General features: G+C 40.2%; 1 protein-coding gene and 1 long non-coding RNA gene across 3 annotated transcripts in view; one reads left to right on the top strand and one right to left on the bottom strand.

Moving 5' to 3' along the window:
- The first annotated feature begins 2216 nt into the window (after positions 1-2216).
- gata6 (GATA binding protein 6) lies at positions 2217-6960 on the top strand. The gene is made up of 7 exons (XM_074687782.1): positions 2217-2367; positions 2949-3858; positions 4448-4620; positions 5564-5689; positions 5792-5879; positions 5981-6078; positions 6543-6960. The coding sequence occupies exons 2-7, from the start codon at positions 3009-3011 to the stop codon at positions 6702-6704; spliced, it is 1497 nt and encodes a 498-aa protein (XP_074543883.1). The 5' UTR covers positions 2217-2367; positions 2949-3008; the 3' UTR covers positions 6705-6960.
- Positions 6961-6971: 11 nt separating this feature from the next.
- Positions 6972-23448, bottom strand: part of LOC141803784 (uncharacterized) — a 40041-nt gene continuing 23564 nt past the window's right edge. Inside the window, exons 3-4 of one of the 2 annotated variants that reach the window (XR_012599606.1) lie at positions 9619-9828; positions 6972-9457 (exon numbers count right to left, since the gene is read on the bottom strand). This is a non-coding gene — a long non-coding RNA (uncharacterized LOC141803784). Of the gene's footprint in view, positions 9829-23448 lie in introns of both variants that reach the window. The other variant, XR_012599605.1, reaches the window with a different exon arrangement.

The raw sequence follows: 23448 nt of genomic DNA, 5'->3' as shown, positions 1-23448 counted from the left end.
ACAGATGATGGCAGTAGGCCTCAGTGAAATTTATCAGTTCCTTTCAGTTTTACTCAAATTAGTTTCACTGTCAATGTATTTATTGTTATTATGGTAAAGTCATAAAATTACACTTCTACTGAAGGCTGGACTTAGTGATATAATCTAATTCTGTGACAACAGCAGAAGCATGTCAGGCAGCAGTAATCACAGCAGCTCAAATCAAAGTAAAAATAAAAGTAGTGGAGTATGAAGAGGTTGTGCTAGCTGCTACTTGTGCTGTGGATTGCAACTGCAAAGGCAAATACAAAATTCAGCCATGGAGATATATTTACATGGTAACGCATAGCAAAGGGTGATAACGGCTAATTTTAGAGTTCATGTTAGCTAATGCTGGCTACCACCTATCAGTGTTGCTGCTGTAAGGGCTAAAGGCCTTTAAGTAAGCCTGTATCCTCAAAGTTAACTCTAACAGCATATAATTTTTTTTAATCTTTATACCACCATAAACATATATTTACGTGGTTAAAAGGACAAAAAAAAAATAATTTTTAAGGCTGACTGCTGCTACGTAGCAGTTGCTAGCAGCTGTAAAGGCTAACTTTAAATTGTGTGGGTCATTTTTCTCAGAGTTGAAACAGTGGTAATCAAACCATAACAATTTTTGGGATATAAAAACATAAATGACTGATATAAAAGCATAACAATGAGAGTCTGCGCCTGCTGTCTTTTGAAGTAGAAGTACAGGTAGGCAGTACAGTTTATGAACAGAAGTTGTGATAACCAATGTAAGTTGTGGTTATAGGCTATCAAATGTGGAATGGTAATGGTGGAGCGCTAGTTTCCCCTGCAACCTCCACATTAGTCTGCTGTCTTGTAGCAGCCAAACAGTTAATCTAACAGTGGAAGTGTTGGGGCTGTCAGTTTTGTGTGCAGCTAAATGCTGTGTTGTCTCCTCACAGACTGAATGTAAACAGCCTCAGCTGAACGCAGCAGTGTGATGAACTGTTTGAGAGCTCCACGCACGAGGAGGAGACGCGCAATGAATGAATGAATGATTCAATTGGCACCTCGCGACTTTTGATCACTTCACTCCCTCGCTTTGTATATTGACGCTGAACGAATCATCGGGTTCAAAGTGGGAGCTGTTCACGGCTGCAGAGGCGTGCTGAGAATTTGTGCTGGTACAAAGCTGAACCATTTAATCCTCAATGAAAGAGTCTCACTTAAATAAACTAATTAGGAGCAGATTTATTGATCGCCGTGGTGAGTATGTGGAGAATAAACAAAGAGCGGATGATTAGCTTGCTTGAGGAATCCAAAAGAAATTAAATCATAAATAACATTTTTTTTTCGTGTTAAAAAATAAGAACATCGTATTACCTGATAAGTGTTTTTTAGGGTTCTGGGAAATCCCCGTCTATCAAACACTTAAAAGTGTAGGTTAATTGTTATGTAGTCTGAAGTAATCAGTCATCCAATAGGCAGCACGTCTGATATCGTGATGATAGCCTATGTGTGGCTTAGTCTAACTACACAAGAAATAACTTTTATTTCTGTAAAATCACTTCAAAAATATTGATAGTGCTACAATAAAAAAAAAAAAAATAGGAAGGCCCAAAAAATCCACCACTGTAAAATTTAATATTTTAGTATTATTACTTGAGGTGTTTTAATGAAGAATGTGATATACTTTAATATATAATATAAACATGTAGTCATGCTGTGACGTGTTTTACACTATACTAAAATAATACATCATTGTAGCTACTTCGACATCTTTTGATCCAAACATAATAAGAAAATTAAATTTCAATATCCAATGACTATACCATAAAAACACCCACTGTAGCACAAGTAAGAGTAAAACATAAAAACCCTTCAGGCCTTAAGTGCACAAAATATGAGATTTACTTAGAATAATGCATTCAACTTCACTAATTTAAGAGTTGAAAAGCCTTAGATTGAGCATTTAAGTAATCTCAACTGTAAAATAAATAAAACAGGTTTAAACTACTACCACTGAATTAAAAATCAAAACAAATGAGCAGGGTGGAGCTTAGTTTCTCTGTCCAAATCAAACAAACTCTGTTCCACGTGATTACATTTGCAAATTATTGGAACCTCCAGACATGATCAAGTATCTCTCTCCTTCTCTGTCTCTCCTTTCTGTGATTGATTGGAGGAGTCCTCAGGCTGGCACCCCCATCGTGCTTCCAGCGGCTCACACTCCTCATGATTGGTCCGCCTCTTGCAGCCGCAGCACCCAGAGGCGCCTCCTCTCATAAACGTCGTCAGTGCGCACCAGCGTTTCCCAGTACTTCCAGGAGAAGCAGCGCGAGCCACTATTAGGAACTTTGCGTGCAACCTATGGCAAACAACTAGCAGGTATGTCGTAGAAAGAGTCTTATGTCTTCGACTTTTACTGTCTTTAGCCTCTCATGCCTCATCCAGCGGCTCTGAACATCTGGCTGTGAGCGCAACAGGACCGAGCTCATCCTCTCAGGGTTTTGTTTTATCGCCCCAGCCTTCCTCTCTGCTCTTATCTGTTTTGGGTCTTATCAAACGGTTATCTCTTTTGCTGTGAAGACATATTGCGTTTTGTTTCCTATCTCTTATGTGTGTGTGTTTACTTGTGTGTGTGTGGGAGGACAGAGATTTGACATGGACGAACCCAGCGCCTCTTAAAAAGCGCTTGATGGGAGTATGGCAGCCACAGTAGAGTGAATGTTTTCCTGGAGTCACAGATGAGAGAGAGAAGTGAGCTAGCCAAAAAATGTTAAAGTTAGCTTAAAGGCTTTAAGGACTTTTCCTTTCGAACATGCAGGGAGTGCTTATGAGGTGAAAAGAAGTTGTCTGAGATACGCCTTCCTATCCAGATGTTTTGGGAACACATGCGTAAAACTTACCATGTGTAAAACGCATCTCCTTCCTGCTATCCTAACGGTTCGACCCTTGTTTTATCACAGGGTAGACTACTCCCTGACGACCTTTTATTAACTCCTACGGTGTATGGAAAGTGCTCCTGGATGGACCTGGGCGAAAACAGCTGGTCCATGGTCAAGCGAGAAGTTTCCAGCAGCCCAGGCTCGCCGGCTGAGCAGACCTACCTGACGGGTGACAACAGGAGGGACGGCCCCGCCTCGGACGAGCTGAGGACTCCTCCGAGCGACCTAGACGCACTGGGGCACCGCCGCTCGGACGGCAGATCTCTACACTCCTACGTTCACTTCGGACATCACAACAGCAGCCTGAGCGCTGCCGAGGACATCCCGCTGTTTACGGATTTAGACCAGGGCAGTAAACTGGTCCTCACCGGCGGAGCGCACAAGGCGAGCCTGCTGGTGGACCCAAGCGACATGTACCAAACACTGGCAATCGCCGCGGCCCAGAGCCAGCCTGGATATGATTCCTCCTCTGGTGGTTATATGCACTCCAACCCGAACTCCCCCGTGTACGTACCCAGCTCCCGCGTGGGCCCAATGATACCCAGCCTGTCCTACCTGCAGGCCAGCGGCTCCGCACAACCCAGCCACGCAGTCTCCAGCCACTCGGTGTGGTCACAATCCACCCCGGAGAGCCCCTCATACAGCACAGGGAGTCCGCACGCCTCCAGCCGGTTCCACTATCCTCCGAGTCCGCCCATGAACAACGGGACGCCCCGAGACAGCGGCTACAGTAACACGCTGAATGTGAGCAGCAGAGACCAGTACGGCCTCTCCCGGCCCCTCAGCGGGACTTATGCGAGTCCCTACTCTCCTTATGTTGCACCGCAGCTCTCACAGCTGGCCTCGCCCTGGAACGGGGGACCTTTTGACAACACCATGCTGCACACCTTGCAGAGCAGGGGAGCTCCTCTAATCCGAGGGCCCAACGGAGGTAAGAAGGAAGAAGAGGAGGCTGGAAAGTGTAAAATATCAAAAAGAGAAGCAAGAAGTACTTTGTGATTTGTTTCTTAGAGGCAGTTGTATTCCGAATAGGAGGCTGTTGAAGGCTCTCATAGCAGGGCAGCTCAATTTCAGTGGATTTCTGTAACAAAACCTGATATCCTCTTCTGGGGAAGGGTTAAAAAGAAAAACAAAAAATATTTTCTACATAATGTAGCACAAAGAAAAAACATATCTTGGATTTGAAATTGGGCAGGATTTGGTCTTGAAGTGCCTGTTTGCGCATAAGGGAGGCCTATGTCTGTGCGCAGACCTAACAGTAAAAACATGGAGCCATTAAAGAAAAACGCAGTGAAAAAAATAAATGTATGATCAGAGTTGTAGGTTTTTCCTATAAAAATAGTATTTAAATGCACCCATATTTTACTTAATATTTTAAATATTCTTTCTTTTAACGTGATGAAAATTGTGGATGAGCTTTAGTTTGCTTTAACACATCTAAATTTGAAAACAACAATCCTCTGACATGTATACACTTGTGAACACCTGTGCCTTTTGCTTAATTAAGTTTTATTTTTCAGTTTCAGATATACTCGACGACATGGGGGAGAGCAGAGAGTGCGTAAACTGCGGCTCCATCTCCACACCTCTGTGGAGGCGCGACGGCACGGGCCACTTTCTCTGCAATGCCTGCGGCCTCTACAGCAAAATGAATGGGCTGAGCCGACCATTAATTAAACCACAGAAACGGACGGTAAGCAGCCAGGGGAGCACTTAACCGCTCAATTTCCTGCCTAATTGCCTCTAACATTAGCCGGAGGTCATCACCGGTGATACTCATGGTGTCCTGTACAAAGAAAGAGACTAAAGTGGTAGTCCAAATTAAAGTCGAAATGATAGAAGATGTGATTACTGCCAGTATCAACTAAAGTAGTTGGACGGCTTGTTTTTGTACAGCCCGCACAGATTAGCAGAGCGTCTAAGTAAATATAAAAGTCTCTTAAAATCTGTCATGGCATGTAAAATTTATCTTGAATCTATTTGACAGTACCCAGTAACACATAACTTTGACGTTTTGAGTGATGTCTGGCGTTTATTGTGTCAGTTAATTGTTCTTTTAAAAATATTAACCAATACAATCAATTTATCCAACAAAAAATAAGTTGTTAACGCTGAGCCAGTAGATGAATTTAAGCAGTGATCTTTCTTAAATTCAGCTGTAACGATTTTGAATTCACTACTTTTATTTGACAGTATGTGCCCATAAGTGGTGATGTTTGTTGACGTGTTTAATCGGGCACTTAATCCGTCTGCTGAGTAATTCAATCTCAATATGTCACAATTAGGGCAAATCTCTTCCTGGTGCCATTACGCGCATTACGCACAGGTTTTACAAGGAAATCTGATGTCAAGTATGGACTCCCTGAAAATTAACATCCTGTAGAAAGGCGTGCGTAAATGGTAGTTAAATGCAGTTCATAATAGGAGCCGTATTTTTGTTCGGAAATAGGGTGTGAATGGCCGAGCGGTAATTGGATTGGCGGAGTGTGCTTTTCACTTAAAAGCCTTTTTTTCTCTCAAAGTGGCAGACGAAGACATTAATTCCTTTAAGATCTGTTAATAAAACTCACCCACTTCAATGTGCCATCTACTTACTGTTTCTGATCCTTTATTAAATGTAACATGTCTGTCCCCAGTCCACGTCCAGAAGGATCGGTCTGTCTTGCGCGAACTGTCAAACCAGCACGACCACTTTGTGGCGCAGAAACGCAGAGGGAGAGCCGGTGTGTAACGCATGTGGGCTCTACACGAAATTACACGGGGTGAGTAATGAATGTATCCAACATTTTTTTACCCATTTTGACGAAAGCTTCTCATAAAGATCTGATTGATAAATTGTTTCTAAAATGATCCGTAACTTGTAGGTACCTCGGCCGCTCGCTATGAAGAAAGAAGGAATCCAGACGCGAAAAAGAAAACCAAAGACGTTGGGTAAAACAAAGGGATCCTCTGGTGAGTGGCAGATAATTAATAATAATCATGTTTTTTTTTTTAAATAAAAATCTCATCTAAACGCAGCTTTATGTAATTTTTTGCCTTTCTTTTGTTTTTAGGAAATAATAACTCTGTGTCTATGACTCCTACATCCACATCTTCATCTAATTCTGAAGACTGCTCGAAAACCAGCTCTCCATCTGGACAGGTGTCAGGGGTAAGAATTTGTTATTAATATAGAATGCAGAAGCATCTGATAGATTAAAGCAAGACGATTTTTTTTAATTATATATCAAATTAAAAATGAGGTTATTAAAATGAGAAAATCCATCAAATGATTTCAATGTGTAAGTTTTTCCAAATGCATTCTCTGTATGGGATGTATTCAAAGTGAAAGCATTACTTCATCTGCTCCAGCAGGTGTTTCGCTAAATAAAAAAAAAGATCACATGCAGGTTGTCAGATGCTTTGCAGTGATGACTGCAGCACGCTCATGTGTCACATTAAGATTACAGGAAGATCAACCCTGTATTACTCAGAGTGAGGCAGTGTTTATAGAAATCATGCAAACTTCACATAAATCTAATTCAAAAAGTGACTTTAACCTTTTCTTTTTACAGAATATTGACTTTTTAAGCGATAGTTTGCCTAACAACTTAACGTTTTACTTCTTTGCCTTAGGTCAGTTCATCTGTGCTGTCCAGCTCAGGGGAGGGAACAGGCTCAGGCTCAGCGGTGAAGTACGCGGGACAGGACAGCCTGTACACCAGCGTGGCTCTGACCCAGCCTTCAGACGTGGCTTCAGTGAGGGGGGAACCGTGGTGCCCCATGGCCTTGGCCTGAGCACATGAATCTTTGGGAGGGCAGAAATCTCTGATCCCCTCTGTCCATCCATCCATCCGTCTATCCGTCTGGATGCTTTGTAGTGTGGAAGTAATCAGGGGAGACGTTTGAGTCCTTCCTTGCAGCTGATTCAAGAAGAGATGGACGGTGGAAAACGAAGGAGAAGCGAGCTTGGAATAGCTGGATTCGTTTCCATGCCGGTGTGGGAAAAACAAAGGGGAATGTGAGGCCAGATGATCAATCAGATGGCTCGCTTTGGATGATTTCTGGACCCTGCCATGTACTCGATATCTCCCCATCCATGGCACAAACCCACATCTTCCTTCTTCAAAATAAAGCCATCATTGTACATAACGGATTTCCACTCTGAAGCTGCTGATTGGATACCACAGCTTCTCAAAGCGCTGTATTCTTTAAGGACTTTTAGACTTTTCTTTATTTTTCTTTCCACAACTGGAATCATGCCACAAGTGCCGAGACAACTTTTATGAATCAAAAGTTAAAAAAAATATTTATAAATCTTCCATTGTTGAAAACATGGCTATGATTGTTAATAAAGATATCGTTATAGAGTAGAAGTCTAACCATTCTGATGTCTTTTTTTCTATTTTTTTCTTTATTAGTGGCTGTTTTACGTACAGGAGTGTTGAATGTGCACATGTTTTTCACTGAAAGCTCTTACTGTATTTGACTGAAACTAGCTTGGTTTAAACAGGGTATAAAAGACTATGACATCTAGTGGTTTTGTTTAATCATTTACTGAAGAAAATGCAAATTATCAACTCCTTTAAAGTCATTTTGTGGTACTATTCTCAAAGCAGAGCTTCAAATCCATGTAAAGCAGTTGGAGGGATTGTTTGAACAAAGCACGCCCAGAATAGCAACGTGTCTACTGACCTTTATGTTACACGACACGTTCTACAGAAGACGACTGTGTGCTGCACTACCTGACTCACTATAAACTCTGTACCTGTCACACTTTAAAGTGTACTGTTGCATCATTTTAATGTCAGAATTAGACCAAAGTTGAAGAGTGAGGTCACCTGTGAACAAATGCACGATGACTTTGACTCACCAAAGGGGGAGGATAGAGGACAGCTGATGGGTTGATGAGGTTTTAAGGTGGATGAATGAAGAAGAAATTCACAGAGGCAGGTGGCTGATGTGTCAATGCAATTTTCTGTGTAAATTAAACCTAATTTTGGCTTAATTTTGAATTCACAGCTGCATGGTTTGCACTCAGTGTGAGAATTTTGAGGGTATGTTTGATTTTGAAACTGTTTAGCATGGGTACAAAGTGGAGGCACAAAATGCCAGATCGAGCCACAAAATAATCACAAGACCTAAAGAAACTCTTAGGAGCTACTTGTGAAGCCTGATTCAAAGGAGGGTCATTTATTTGTGACAGTTTTCACAACTTTCTGGATCAAAAAAAACACGACAGTTATTCTTCAAGTATTTATTTAAAAAAGCGTGTTTTTGTTTTGTTTTGTTTTGTTATGTTTTTGTTTTGTTGTCTTATATTCTAATGATCCTATCAAAATCCAGCCCAATAAATTGTCAAGATGATTCACATCATATCATAGTTACCCAGTGTTTAAAGAAAAATTATATTCTATGTTTTGGAATGATTGATAACCCTCTCGGGCATTTTTTGCTGGAGCTATCATTATGCTCGTAATCCCTCCTCCTCCCTTGCTAAACACAAATGCTTTTTTTTTTTAACCAGATGTTTTCATGTTTGGGAGACAAGACATTAAGAAAAAGACTCCAAACCAGCAAATGAAAGGAACAGATTAACTAATGGAGGACAAAAAGGAATCCAGATATCTGACCTGAAAGCATCAAAAACCGCATCTCCTACAAAACCCTTTGCTCCCAGATCCCCAGATTTTTCGGGGTGGCTTCTCCCACATTCTGCTAATGTTTCATTAAAGCAAGCCTTTATTCATCCTGACAGCTTTTTTACTTAAGAGTTTTTCTTTTCTAGCTGGCCTCCTGAAGGCTCAAAAGCATGATCCACTTTCTTCTGTCCTCTTGAACCAGCAGCTCAAAGTACCTGTCACAATGTTTACTGTACTGAAGCGAATATGGCCTGTGAGTAATAGCACATGAAAAGATCTTAGAGATGGTTAAGATTTATGTCTGGGCTTAGCGTTATCTGTCTGCTTTTTGACGTATTGATTTAGCAGAGTTTATTGAGTGTGGAGGAATGTGCTACACTGCACAACTGCACCGTAGAGGCCACATATTACGATTGTTTTAGAAAAAAAAAAAAACTTTTCAAGATTTTGTTGAAACTAATAGCTACTGTGTTGGTATTATCTCTAAATAGTTCATCAAAAACTGTAACTTCTTTGTCTGTAGTGCCAGGTTTGGTTGTAAAAGGCAAATGTGAGTTCATTTGCTGCTTGGGTGTTGGAGAAAAACTCAATTTGTACATCGAGACCACCAGGGATTAAGCCCTTGAGCTTCCATCTAGATAAATGACTAAACCACCTTTAGATGTGTAAATGCAAACTAGTGTTGAACTCAAAACATGGGCAAATATTTATGGGTATGTGAATTTATGAGGTGGTCCTACCTTGGCACTGTCTGACTGGTATCCATAGTGCTGCGAGGGAGGAAATATAAACACAACGGTGCAGAAATCCTCCCTGCATGCACTCTCATCTGGATAAATGTTGAAGAGAGCCGAGGGTCACTGAGACAAGCATGCAAAGCGGAGCTAACGGTTAGCTTGCAGGTATTATCTGTGGAGTGATAAAAAGGTCTTTTAGATGTTTGTCATGGAGTGATGGCAGAATTAGTGGTTAAATCGTTGGGAGAAGGGAAAGAGAAAGAGGGAGGCTTCAGGGTTCCTGATTGCTGCACAGGGTTGAAAGTCCTCTCAAAGTAAACAGAGCATGCTAACCCAGCAGCGGCGGCAGCAGGAGCACAGGCCTCAGGGCTGTTTGGCTGAGGGGGCAGCAGCACAGTAATGCCCAGTGGCTCCCTCAGGAGATGCCCGTTGATCTTTCCATGTTGCCTTTCAAAGGACAGCACCACTGGCCCTGCCTCCGGAAGAGATGGGATCTCTGACTCAGCCCTTTTGGAGTTTCCTCGACAGACACGGGGGCACATTCTGGGAGAAGAAAAAAAATGAAGTCATGATTGCTGTCCTGTTTTTGGAACCTTTATAGAGTTCAAGTGCCATCAAAAAAGAAAAAAACAACAACAAAAAAATTGTATGGAAGGAGAGACTTTATGATTCGTCACATTCAAAGTGCCTTTGAAACTTTTCCAACCAGCATTCGCCCACTCAGTTAGCAAACACAAGCACAAGTGAATATGAAAGACCAAAAGCACTTCCTCAACCTCTGTGACATCATAAACTCTCACACTCTTACTCACAGGAAGTAACACACCAGTGAGGATCAGACAGAAAATAATATGTAAAAATGAGAACAACACCTCCTCTCTTTCTAATTATAAAACTCCTGTCAGGGTAGTGCTGTAAAAAAAATGACAGTGTCACACAGTGCAGATGACATCATTTTACTATGTATAGTCAGTGTTTCTTATTACAGGAACAGAGGGAGTGTGTTCAGGGAAGGCTGGGTGTTGGAACTTATGACACCGTGAAGAAGAGTAAAAATCAAAGGGTGGGAAACATTGAAAAAAAGTGTGTGTGTGTGTGTGTGTGTGTGTGTGTGTGTGTGTGTGTGTGTGTGTGTGTGTGTGTGTGTGTGTGTGTGTGTGTGTGTGTGTGTGTGTGTGTGTGTGTGTGTGTGTGTGTGTGTGTGTGTGTGAGGAATGCAGGAAGTTATCAAGAATAGGAGCTAATGGAAGGCTGAAAGCGGAGGAAAAGCGCAAAAGGAAAAAACACTGGTATGATGAAAAAGGGAAAGTTCCTTTACAACATGCATCCCTTTAACCTTTGAGATACTGAAGATCAAACTGTCGAGCTGAGACGCTGTCAGGATTTTTTTTATACATATACAAGTCAGTATCAGGCTGAAGCACATGAAGTATGTGTTTTGGTATTAGAGTTTAAAACGCAAATACAGGATCAGCTCCTGATTTGCATAAAATCTTGTCGTTCTTATTAATGGCTAATTCATGTAAATGTATCAACTGTCCAACTTTTCCGCCCCTTCTCCTAATCCCTCCCTAACAGTATCTACTGAGCAAGCAACAGTGGGATACTAGTGCCATATTTTCCCCATGTTAAATTACAGTTTTAAATTATTCTAATGGGAGATAAAGAGAATTATTCTTGCACTAAAAAGTGAGTCAGAACACCTCATGACTGATTTGTGTCTAGTAAAATGGGAAACATAAATGTTTTATGACAATGAAAGAATACTACTTGGATCTTTCATGTAATTCAGAGTCATTTTATTTAACAAGCCTCTGGGGTGTCTGAGTTTTTATGAAAAAGCAACTCAGTTTTACTTATTTATCTTTTGTTTTTAATCTAATAAATAAATTAAGTTCAAAAACTGTGAAGGATATCACCAGGCTGCATCCAGGTAATGTTAGTATGTGACTCCTAATCTTAACATTTGTTGATTCTGTGGCTCACAGAAGTATTTATGATTCAAGAGGAAAAATATTTCTCTAAAAGAATATTTTAGTTGCTGGCCGTGCAAGTCTAGTAAAAAAGCTCCACTCCGATATGCAAACATTCAAGACAAATATGAGCGATGTTGGGATTAGATGTCTGGCTTGCCTGTGAAAAAGTTGGTCAAGTGTTGTGTTTGTTTAATCTGTTGTTTCTCCTAAAAGGTGCAGACTGCTTGGAACTTTCAGCTCTGAATAATGTGCCAAACTTGCACTTAGGCACACACAGAGATTGAGGTCATCATTGTGAGAAGTGGTGCATTAAATTTGTTTCTACATAAGGGAAACAAATGGCCATTTGAGGATAGAAACTTCAAGTTTAATAAAATGAAAAAAAAAAAAAAGTAGCAGAGGTCTCATACATAGAGCTTTGAGAGGAAAAACAGCCATATACGTGGGATTTTGTTTATAACTCCTCTACATATTTGGCTGGAATTTGGAGAGGAGTTTTTCTAATTAGGAGCAGGATATGATATGATACCAAAACTTGACTCATGATAACGCTAACATGATGATAAAAAAAAATCTGTGGTAACTGATAATTGAAAAACAACCATTTAAATAAATAATGAAAATAATACTTACTAAATAATACAAAACACCCTCTAAAGGTTTAACGTAACTAGCACCATTTTGAGAAGTTGTCAACATTAAGTTCCATGCTAACTTTAAAGGCTTGGAGCATTTTTATTCTTAGTTTAAGCATACTATTGTTTGCTACTTAGCACTAGTGCTTCAGGTTGGTGTTACAAGATGCTTACTTGTCTATTTTAGCAGGACAGTGATGTCAAATAAAATGCAAACACCAAACGGCAACCTCTGGTCTAAAAATACAAATATGAGCCTGGATCCGGAAGTACCAGAAACCACACACACACCAAGGCAAAAATAAAACCTTCCCACAACAGAATTAAACATGTTTACAGCCTGATAAAAAAAAAAAAAAAAAAAAAAAAAATTCTAACTCAGCAGTTTATAAGATATTTAGATGACAAGTTTACTCAATCAGAGGCACAGCTCAGCTAACTGACTTGTGGAGGCTCATTTTCAATATGGCCCCTGCTGGCAAAACTGTAAAAAAAAAAAAAAATGGACATCCGCTTGCTCGGCTCGGAGTGAGGTCTCCACAAAAACTGCTCCCCCTGGTGGCTGGCTGCAGTATAGGTTAAAAAATCTGTCTTTCCAGTCATTCCTGATGGGCTGTTGTCAAACTTAAAAAAATTAATACACCTTGTAGAAATGTTTCTCACGTCTGATTGTTGTGGTGATTTGAAGATATCGTTTGGCTGTCTAGTATTCAAGTCCTCTTTTACCTGAAAAGTTTCGTTTTCATTAGTTATACGAGGTTAAAAACAAGGTTTTACGTCATGTTTAACGATGATTGACAGCTGCCGTTCTTGTGTATTTTTTTCGGGGATTGTAAAATATGTCGGGAGGTAGAGTCAAGAAGTGATTAGACTCTCAAAAGAAAAAAAATAAATATCATTTTTGTCACCCAGCTCCACTCAGATTCTCCCAGAATCCCTCATCGTCTCTACTGCGCAGACTCTGGCTGCAAACTGCTACAATGGTGGCGCCTGTGACGGGGGTATTTTGGCTTCAAAACCGTACAATGATAAATGGTGGAGCCACACTGTCCACTCAATACAGTCTACGGTGACGTCACACGAGTTTTCATAGTGTCCAATTAATAAGGAAGATCTTTCAGCTAACTCTAAAATGGCACAAAGAGGACACAGAACAAAGCAAAAGTTGTATGATGTCACAGGTCTGTAGAAATTTAGCACAGTGCACCAATGACTCAGTAGTACTGTTCACAAAATACTCACACCAAAAAGTGAAAAGGTGGAGGCTCTGGCACATTTTTTTTTCCGACTGAAAATGCTGTGAAGCAGTAAACATTAACAGTAAAAGAAGAGGAGGATGCTTTGTTTTTATTCTATGTTCTGTTTTAGCATGTTATCATTAGCCATTAGAATTAAACATAGAGTATAGCACTAGTCGACAAGGTTAACTATATATATATATATATATATATATATATATATATATATATAAAAATATATAAATATCTATATATCTATATATATCTATATCTATATATCTATATATATCTATATATATATCTATATATCTATATATATATATATATATATATATATATATATATATATATATATATATATATATATATATATATATATATATATATATATATAACTATTAATTCTCGCTTTTTTGACACATTGTTTTATTATCAGTTTGCTGATTTAGCATGCTAACATTTGCCATTTAGCACTAAATGACAGGTATGTTATAAAGACAGAAAATTGCAAACTAGCCAAACAGACTAGCCAACTAGTCTGCAGGTTGATAGATGGAGAGAAATTACACTGGATTACTTGAAGGGCTTGGCTTGGCATCAAGATTAGACTGAGCATGGATTTGTACAAGTGGTGTCTGATTTAAAACACTTCTAAAAGCTTAGAATAAGAAAAAGTAGGAACCACATGGAAATGTTTTGTCCATTCAGCTTAGCCAAAACAGATTTATTTCAAATACTATCAAACCATATTCTTTGGATTTGGATTTAGCTTTATAGTAACTTCAGGTCATCCTTCATCACGTGGTCTGGGATACTACGTGTTGCAGATGTTAGTAGTGTAATAATACTTCCTGAAAATAATAAGTCATAAATACACAACAGTAAAACATTGGGCTGGTATTGTTTCTCTCTTCTAATGCTTGTTTTTTGACTGCTCAGCTGTAAACTCCCTTCAGGGGCAGAGACTTCTCTTTTTTAAGCTTTGTGTATTTGCAGGAACAAAGTTAAGTATGTAAAGTATGTGAGGAGCTTAACAGAATTTGACTACCAAATCCATCCCCGTTTCTCGACAATGCAATGCCAGTTTCATCAGGTAACTGTTCCTCTGTAATGGAAAAGCTATTTCATTACCAAGCCCTCTGCTTAGAGGAGTCTGTGCTTTGAAAGTCGCCCATTAAATCATGCAACTGGTGTAAGTATTTTCTGCTGCAGTCCAAGGAGTATGCTGAGATTCTTGGGAGTTCAATGCAAGGTTACAGCTATCTCTCCTCTCCTACTAGCCCAACAGTCAGCCTTGTGTCCAAGGCGTTTTGAATTAAGCACAGTGCTCGTGTATGGGAACCAGAGCCTGCCGCCAAATGCAATACTTCCCCGAGCATTTCTGTCAGATCCCTGGCCTTTTCAAACAAAAACAGTGAAATCACAGCAGGACTTTTTTAATCAATTAAAGCTGCAAGCAGCGTTAGACGGGTCCTCGGGGCTCATGCCGGTTTTGCCTTACTATCATGGTATCGGCCCCACTGTGTCCAACAGAATAAGACGAACATTTTGGTGGTGGTTTCATCTCTCTAGGACATTCCTAGCCCCAGTTAGGGCTATTTTGGTGTGCATAGGTGGAAGTGAGCCTAATGGCTCTGAGAGAATATTATGGGATGTCAGGGAGTCAGTTGATACCAAGGCAACGTATCCTCTGCTATGCTGAAGAGAAATAGCCAACTTCCTGTCTGGGAAAGGTCAGGGTGTCAGCAAACAATTTGTTCGTCTTAATGAGATGAACATTTTGATGTTGGTTTGATCTCTCTAGGACATTCCTCCTGGCTGCTATGGCTGTTTGAATGTTGTAGATGTGGACAGAGAGCATATTATGGGATTTTTGATATTTTATTGAAGAGTTTGATGCTTGAAATGTGTGTGCCAATTTTGGTGAGTTTTTGAGCATGTTGAGGGTGTCTAATAAGCACTTTAATGGAGGAGAGAGTCTTTGTTTCCTCTGCTGAGTCATGTGACCAGCTGTGTGGAACTCCTAATCAGTGTGTGACATCATCACAGAAGTGCAGGAGGATGAGATTCCCAAAGGGGACAAACTTCTCATCCTGTAGGCCAGAATGTTGACCTAATCTGTTTAAAAATATGATTTTCTTGAAGAGCGTTTTGTGAGGAATCCAACCATGTCATTTTTAAAGCTGTGCGACTTTTACTTTTTTGTCTAGAGGCCCAACTGCTCAGCGAGGGCTGCTCTCCCATCTGTTAACATTGCGTGGTCGGCGACTTTGAGGGCTCGCCATTCGAAAACCGGGCCAGAAACAACAACTTCCCCTACAACTTTTGTAGAGCAGGGTCTGGTCTGTCATGTGAACCAATTTTCATGCCAGTACCATTTTTGGTTATTGACAAGTTAATGTTTGTAGAAAGGCTAAAAATTCTGAAAACTCTTATTTTGGCGGGCAAATTGCCGGCTTCCTGTTGGAGCTATGCAAAAATACCTCCTATATTTTTTGTGCGTCTCAATGAGATGAACGTTTTGGTGTTGGTTTCATCACTCTACCACATTCCTGGACCGAGCTAGAGCCATTTTTGTGTGTTTTTGTCTGTTTTTTAGAGGTTTTTTGGCTGTAGAGAGATTATTATGGGATGGCGGGAGTCATGTTTGGTATCAAACGTAAATTTTGGGCACCCATAATGTGTGTGCCAATTTTGGTGAGTTTTTGAATATGTTAAGTGGACCTAATAAGCGATTTACTGGAGTGCGGAATAATAATAATTAAAGCTGCAAGCAGCATTAGACGGGTCCTCGGGCTCCTGCCGGTTTTCCCTCCAATGTGTCCATCAAAATGAGACGAACATTTCGGCGTTGGTTTCATCTCTCTACGACATTCCTAGCCCCAGTTAGGGCTGTTTTGGTGTGCATAGGGTGAAAGTGAGTCTAATGGCTCTGAGAGAATATTATGGGATGTCTGGGAGTCAGTTGATACCATGGCAACGTATCCTCTGCTGTGCTGAATGACATCACCTGCTACATGCTTGGAATTCTAATTAGCGTGACAGAACCCCAAACAGAGTGGAGACTGAGAGTTTATCAGGCATGTAATGTAAAGAAGTCCTCACAGAGTACACAATTTGATCCCAATCTGTGTCAAAAATATCATATTTGATAGAAGAGCTTGTCAGGAATCCATTTTTGGCATTTTTAAAGCTGTACGAGTTATACTTTTTTGTCTAGAAGCCCAAATGCGTCACAAAAATGCTGGAAAAGCGCTGGAAAAGTGCTAGAAATGGATTTTTTACTTTAGAGAAATGGCCAAACTACTTGTCCTGTAGGCCACAATGTTGGCTTAATCTGTGTAAAAATATCATATGGTTGTAGACAATTTTGTCAGGAATCCAACCATGTAATTTTTAAAGCTCTTTGACTTTTAGTTTTTTGTCTAGAGGCCCAAATGCGGCACTAGTAGAATGAGTGTTTTGACCTGAAATCTTTTCTCCTCATCTGCTAACATGGAGAAATCCTAAATCGGCCAAAAGCGGTCGGCGGCTTTGAGGGCTCGCCATTCGAAAACCGGGCCCGAAACAACAACTTCCTGAACAACTTTTGGAGAGCAGGGTCTAATCTGTCATGTGATGGTATTTTCAAGCATGTACCATTTTTGGTTTCAGCGGGTTTAATTTTTGCAGAAAGGTTTAAAAAAAAATTTTTTTTATTTTGGCGGGCAAATTGCTGGCTTCCTGTTGGAGATAGGTCCAGGGTAGCTGCGTATGATTTTTGCGTCTCGATGACAAGAACATTTTGGTGTTGGTTTCATCTCTCTACGACATTCCTAGCCTGAGCTAGGGCCCTTAGCGTGTGCCTAGGTGGCGCTATTGAGCTTATTATGGGATGTCGGGGGTCATGTTTGGTATCATTACGCAATTTCACGCGATCCTGATGTGTGTGCCAATTTTGGTGAGTTTTGGAGCATGTTTAGGGGGTCTAATTTGCGTTCTCGGGGCGGGTGGAATAATAAGAAAAAAGAAACGGACGGAATACAATAGTGCCCTCGGCCTTTGGCCGAGGGCACCTTCTAGCTCCTGCTAGAAGGTGCCCTGGCTCAGGCCGAGGACCCTAATAATAATAAGAAAGAAACGCAGCAGGAACAATAGTGCCCTCGGCCTTCGGCCGAGGGCACCTTCTAGCCCTGCTAGAAGGTGCCCTGGCTCAGGCCGAGGACCCTAATTAAACATATGTCAACAAGCAACATGCTAATCATCATCTCACATGGGAGAAAAATTCTCTCTTGGTGATGTATGATCAAAAGTCAGTCATGGTTTTGAAAGGTCTCGCAGACTAAACTAAGCTCAGTTACCCGTTTTCAGTGAGTATTCAAAAAGGTTGCATAAATCTTTCAGGTCTGTTGGGAAACAGACAAAACAATGAAGTGAGTCAGGGAAGGGTGATTTCCATGCTCCATGAAGTATGTTGTAGGACTGCGTTGTATGTCTGTGTTTGACTTGGATGCAGAGGCAGGTGGTAACAGTGCCTTCCTGAGTGGTATCAGTAGTTTTGCTCCAAGTCTTTAGGCTTCCAGAGAACTGACACAGAGTCATAGCTTTACTCATTTAAGATGACTAAGAGCTACAACATTTTGGTGGGATTTTACCAACCCTTCCCTACCCAGAATGCAACACAGCATCTCAGACATTAGGACTTCAGAGCGAGGTATGCTTGTATAAACATCATTTGGCTCACTGAGGTCTTGAAATGTAATAAATTTACATCAGGAGCTCCAGATAGAAGCACAGCCACACAGTGAAGTCGGGGGATAAATTGCAGGATGCAGCAGCCAGACTGAAGAGTCCAGCGAGGCTCCTCTGCTGCCTGCTGATTGGGTGTCTCTCTGCTGAGACCTCTTAAGAAAACTCCTGATAACCAAACGAGCATCTAACATAAATAACAGGCTGACGCATGGCAGGCTCCCAAAGTGGAGATAGAGCCGCTCATTAAAATCTCACCAGACATAGAAGTCAGAACTGTAACCAAGATTTCAACTTTGTGCACGTTTAAAAAGGACCTTGTGGATCTTCAAGAAGACTACTTAAAAAATATATATGAAAACAAAGACAAAAAAAATGAATGAGACGACAGTGAAGTCAACAGTGGTGGTGATATGCCGGGCTCCCTGGCAGAATCTCTCCATGACGCGTGAAGAAAAACTTTCAAAACCTGATTAGCTATGCTAGCAGTCTGGGAGAGTCTGTGTGGAGCCGGGTGACAAAAATGATAGTTATTTTTTTTCTCTCAAGAGTCTTATCACTTCTTGACTCTACACCGGACATATTTTACAGTCCCCAAAGAAAAAAATACACAAGAACAGCTGCTGTTAAACTAGACGTAAAACCTTGTTTTTAACCTCATATAACTACTGAAAACGAAACTCTCCAGAAAAAAGAGGACTTGAATTCAAGGCAGCAAAATGATATCTTCAAATCACCTCAGCAATGGTATATGAGAAATATTTCTACAAGGTGTATCAATTTTTTAAAGTTTGACCACAGCCCATCTGGAATGACTGTAGAGTCAGATTTTTTGACCCATACTGCAGCTAGTTTTTGTGGCGAGTCGAGCAAGATGACGTCCATTCTTTTTTACAGTCTATGCTGCTAACTATAAGGCCAGTAATACAAAACAAGCTTAAAGACAGAACTTGCTGATGGTTTGACCAAGGTTTTTTTGAGTTGCACCATATCTATGCGTGAAAATTAATATTTGGGATGAAATTTTTGTTTTTAGAGTTTTGTGTTGCTTTCATGTTTGGCATCAGACAAAAACAAGGACGATTTTGAAGGGCTATGTGATAAAATTAAAACTGCAGTAAAAATCAGGTTAGGTAAAAGATGTACTCACTTCAGTGGTAAGAGTAAGGGGCTGTTTACTCGACAACAGTTTTGGGGTGAAGTGCAGAAATATTGTTGCGTTTCAGCCTCGGGTTTACGCAGAAAAGCGTTTTAGCAGACCTAAAAAGCAAACTTTTGAAAACGGCCTCCAGAGTGGAATTTGTCTGAAACGCTGTTGCCATGTAAACAGTAAGCCGGTGTAGCATTCACAGATACACCAGATGATTGGCCCAACTCTACTTTAAGTGGAGATCTACCAAAAGCTAAACAAGACAGTTATAGCGTCAACTTTAGGCCTGGCATGCTTACTAAAGCGTTTTCAGTCCCTCAGTGTTTCCGTGTAAACACCAATTTTTTCATTGCGTTTTTAGCATTTTAGATGAAATGTTGTCGAGTAAACAGGGCCTAAATTTCTGCTTGGTTGCCAGTTTTGAGGTCTTTACAACAACTTTTAAGCTTGAAAAAAAATAGGTTAACGTTTGACTATGTGATCTTTGGAGATGTAAACCTGTTACTTTTCAAGAAGACAAATTGATAGACTACAAAGACCTTTGCACGTGTTTTTCTATTAGGCCATCCCTTTGCAGGTTAAAGCAGCCTATAAAGAGTCTCCAAAGACTTCCTTGATCTGTCATATTCAGTCTGTTTTCCAGTGTAATAAGAGTTATTTAAATCATTACAGACATGCCTACATTAAATAGTTTGTCAGTTTTAGCTCTGAAAGCAGTAGTAGTAAATGAGGCTGAACCATGAGCCTGTGTACAACCTGTACAAACTTGTTTCCTCTTTGGACCTACTGTAACAATTTCACTCTATTCAGAGAAGTCAGCACTTTGCAGTTCAACTTTGAACTGAAATGACTGTGGTTAAAAACTGAAACCTAAGTATTAATAAACCTTAGTTTTCCTTTAAAGACCTTCCCCTGTAGCACAGACTGTATTTAGTCTTATGTGAACCCGGTGACTGAGCACAACAACAGAGCTGCTTCCTCATGCCCCCCTGACCAGGCAGACCCTTTGGCTGAGGCAACCAATTAATTATAGACATGACTTTAAAACTTCCTGTTTTTCCCTCCTTAATTAAGCCAATCTGCCCCGCTGCTCTAAAGAGAGGAAATACCTCAAAATAGTCCCCAATTTCAGCACATTCAATTATTTTGTGCCCAGTGTAGATTGCATCAGCTGTGTTAATGTACGGATCAACAATGTTTGATCACAGGGAAATTATGTCTGTCATTTCTTCCTGCTTCGCCCCCGTGTAATGTGGGAAATGTGAGGAGAGTTGGTGCCTGAGGTGGGCACAGCCCCGCACATGGATCAGCTACTACGTGCCCTAAGTCAGGCCCATCCAACATCAATCTCTGCCTGGGATGTTTATTATTACACTCATACGGTCACTTATTCTAAGGGGAGAGGGAAAAAAAACCCTGATTTATGCCTCCACTGTTACCCTTTCCTGTCCTCATTTATGAAAACAAAATTCCAGTGAATTCCTGCTGTATTAACACTAAGCAGTTATAAGGTCAAACTTTCACTTACACTGCACAATTCAGCAGTCTGCGCACAAATATCTGACTGTTATTCTTCTGTATGTCTTTGCTTTTGTCTTGTAAGCTGAGTAAAGAAGTCTGAACACAAACGCAATAACCGACCTTGACAGCAGACACACTTCATATCTCTCTGTCTTTTTTTCCCCAGTTACATTAAATCCACAGCCAGTGTTCGAGAGCACCGAGTCAACTCGGCTGTTATCATAAATGAACCAAAGTTGTTGAACACCTGCCAGCGTTTTCTGAGAGGCGCCCTTTTCAACTTTGAACTGAAACTCACCTCCAGGCCTCGCCCTCTCTGTTTTTCACTGGGAAACAGGAAAAAGGAGGAGAAAGTGAAGATGTATGTGGTCGTGAAACCAGGGCTGGAACACTTTATATTTACACGGATTGTTTCTTTAGAAAAACTCGAGTTTTGAATGGAGCACAGTGGGGAGTGAAATTCTTTCATTATCTTATCCATTTGACACTGAATGTAACGTAATGTGTTTATCCAAACTCACACGGCTCTGTCTGATTGAATACTACAGATTCTACACAATGACAGTATTTTGTTTTATCAGCACCATAATTTTCTTTTAACTTTTGCTTTAATTCAAGCCCAATAGTTAAAATTTACTTTTTTATAGATTAAAACTTTTTTCTTTATATATTTTTTTCCACTTTTTTAATATTTTGAATTTAAAACTTGAAGTTCATCAGATTTCTAAATTGTAGCTGTAGCTCAAAAGAAAACAATCTGCTATTTTTAAGCATCTGATGAAGAATACATTTCTGCAGATATGTATTTTTCAAGAATTGCACTAAATTGTATTAAATGTGGCCCTCCCATCAAATTTTAAATCTGACCCCAGGTACATGAACTTGATAAATCTTTGAAACCAAGTACTCCTTTCTTTAGAGAAAGCATTTTTTGCTCGCCGAGAATAGAAACATATCTGAAAGAAATCCCTAAATATGTCTGTAAACTATTCTGGTTTGTTTTAAGAATAGCACCAGATCCTCGAGACGTTCTGAAAAGATGAGGTCATTTCATAAGGCTAAAACACACTATATATCTCTGGATCCTCTCTATTGTGTGTTGACTGCGTTTGTCAACTCACACTGACAGCAAAACTGACAGCTAAAGTCACAGCCCCTTTTCATTCATGTTGGACTGGACAAAACCTCAAACCTTTTGACTCCTGGCCTGGCTCTGCTCATTCTGTCCATTTGTTGTAATTGTAAAGCTAAATATAAACTGGTTTTGACACGGTATGTTTTATTTTGAAAGTCACTGAGTGTTTACAGGCGATATCAGTGGATTCCTCTCCTGCTCAATCTTCCCTTCAGTAAATTGACACATCACAGCTACAGACATCCGGCAAAAATAGGATGGTTGGCTATTAGCCATAAGGATCTCCCAACTGGTTAATGACATGTTTAAGTAGAGGGCCTCAAACACCAAGGAAGGCCCATAGCTCTGCCCCTGACAGGCCTTTAGAGGACTGGCCAATCAGAGGGAAGGGGGTTTGTGAAGCAGGGAAACTTGAAGAGACAGCAGCCAAAAATAAGTGTTTCAGGCAGAGGCTGAAGGAAGGGTTTTCTAAACACCAATGTGGAGAAAAAAGAAAATAAATTTTTGATCTTTGAATTATGTAAAGCTGTGGGGTACCAGAAGGGCAGTATAAAGCCTAAAAAATAAAATTTCCCCTTTTTAATATGCAGTGTATAATCCATACTGTATTATTATATCATCAATGGACATAGTCTCTGCGACATCACCAGGCTGTTTTGAAGCAAATGGGCTGGCACTGCCATTGGAAGTGTGGCAGGGTTTGAGTATCAACACTAACAGCTATAAGGCGCTGGTCAGTCACATGAGCTGAGCTGTGCCTCTGATGGGGCAAACTTGTGATCTAAATATTAGGGCTGGGACTAGGGCTATTCTCCAGATTCGATTCTATTAGGATTTTAGGTTTGCCGATTTGATTTAAATTGCAATTCTTTGGTATTTACAATTTTTGCAATGTTTAGTTTGCTTTTGAACATCAGACCATGTGAAAAAGTTAAATGATATCTACAGACTATATCAGGAGCCATATTTTCCTATAAAATGCACGTCACATGAGTCAGAGAGAAACATTTCACCCTCTGCTGGAGTAAAGTGGTAACGTTTTTCCAATCCAGTTTATAAACAAAGATTGAAATGAAGAATTTGAAATTGAAAAAAATAACCTTTTTTTTTTTTTTTTTTTTTAACAAAGAATCCCAATTTTGATATTGTCAAACAAAAAATCCTGACATATCGATTTTTGATTTTTTCTATCAGCCCTACTAAATATCTTCTAAACTGCAGAGTTTGAAAAAAAACAATCCACCCCTGTACAGTGTGCGCCCATAGTGAAATTAGCAATCCAGACGAGAGGTTTTTTGTACCAGGCTGTAAATAGGCTTCTTTCAGCTTTAAAAATGGCTTTTTTTTAGCTTGGTAAGTGTGTGTGTGACTTCCGGCACTCCTGGAGCCAGCCTCAAGTGGACACTCGAGAAACAGCAGATTTTAGCTCTTCCGCAGTGTCTTATATTTTTAGACCGGAGGTTGCTGCTTGGTATAATCTCTAGCGACCATCCTAAAATATACAGACACTAACATTTATCCTACGAACTGTAACTGAGAGTCTTGGCAGTGTAGATTATTTCAAAGTGCAATGCATTGATCTAAATGGTCCACCTGTCCTAGAACACACTCCCAGCATGAAAAGCTGCAGACAGCATTTGGTTCATTTACAATGCGACTGGAGCTGAAATTGAAAAATGACACGTCTGAAAATGCCCAGAATACTGCAAACTCAATCTGAATTGTCTCAACCCAAACCCTACATATTTACTGTTTATGAACTGAAAGTGTAACATGGAAC

This window comes from Halichoeres trimaculatus, unplaced genomic scaffold (genome assembly GCF_033239565.1).
Source record: "Halichoeres trimaculatus isolate MK-OKI-2021-1 unplaced genomic scaffold, fHalTri1.1 fHalTri1_scaffold_15, whole genome shotgun sequence".
NCBI classification, from domain to species: domain Eukaryota; kingdom Metazoa; phylum Chordata; class Actinopteri; order Labriformes; family Labridae; genus Halichoeres; species Halichoeres trimaculatus.
Note: the sequence above shows the minus strand (reverse complement) of the source record. Positions and strands in the feature narration are given on the sequence as shown.

Coding starts and splice junctions, on each gene's coding strand:
- gata6 (XM_074687782.1), top strand. CDS start 3,009: ATGGACCTGGGCGAAAACAGCTGGTCCATGGTCAAGCGAGAAGTTTCC. Junction 5,880..5,980: donor TAAAACAAAGGGATCCTCTG/GTGAGTGGCAGA, acceptor TTTTGTTTTTAG/GAAATAATAACTCTGTGTCT. Junction 6,079..6,542: donor CATCTGGACAGGTGTCAGGG/GTAAGAATTTGT, acceptor TCTTTGCCTTAG/GTCAGTTCATCTGTGCTGTC.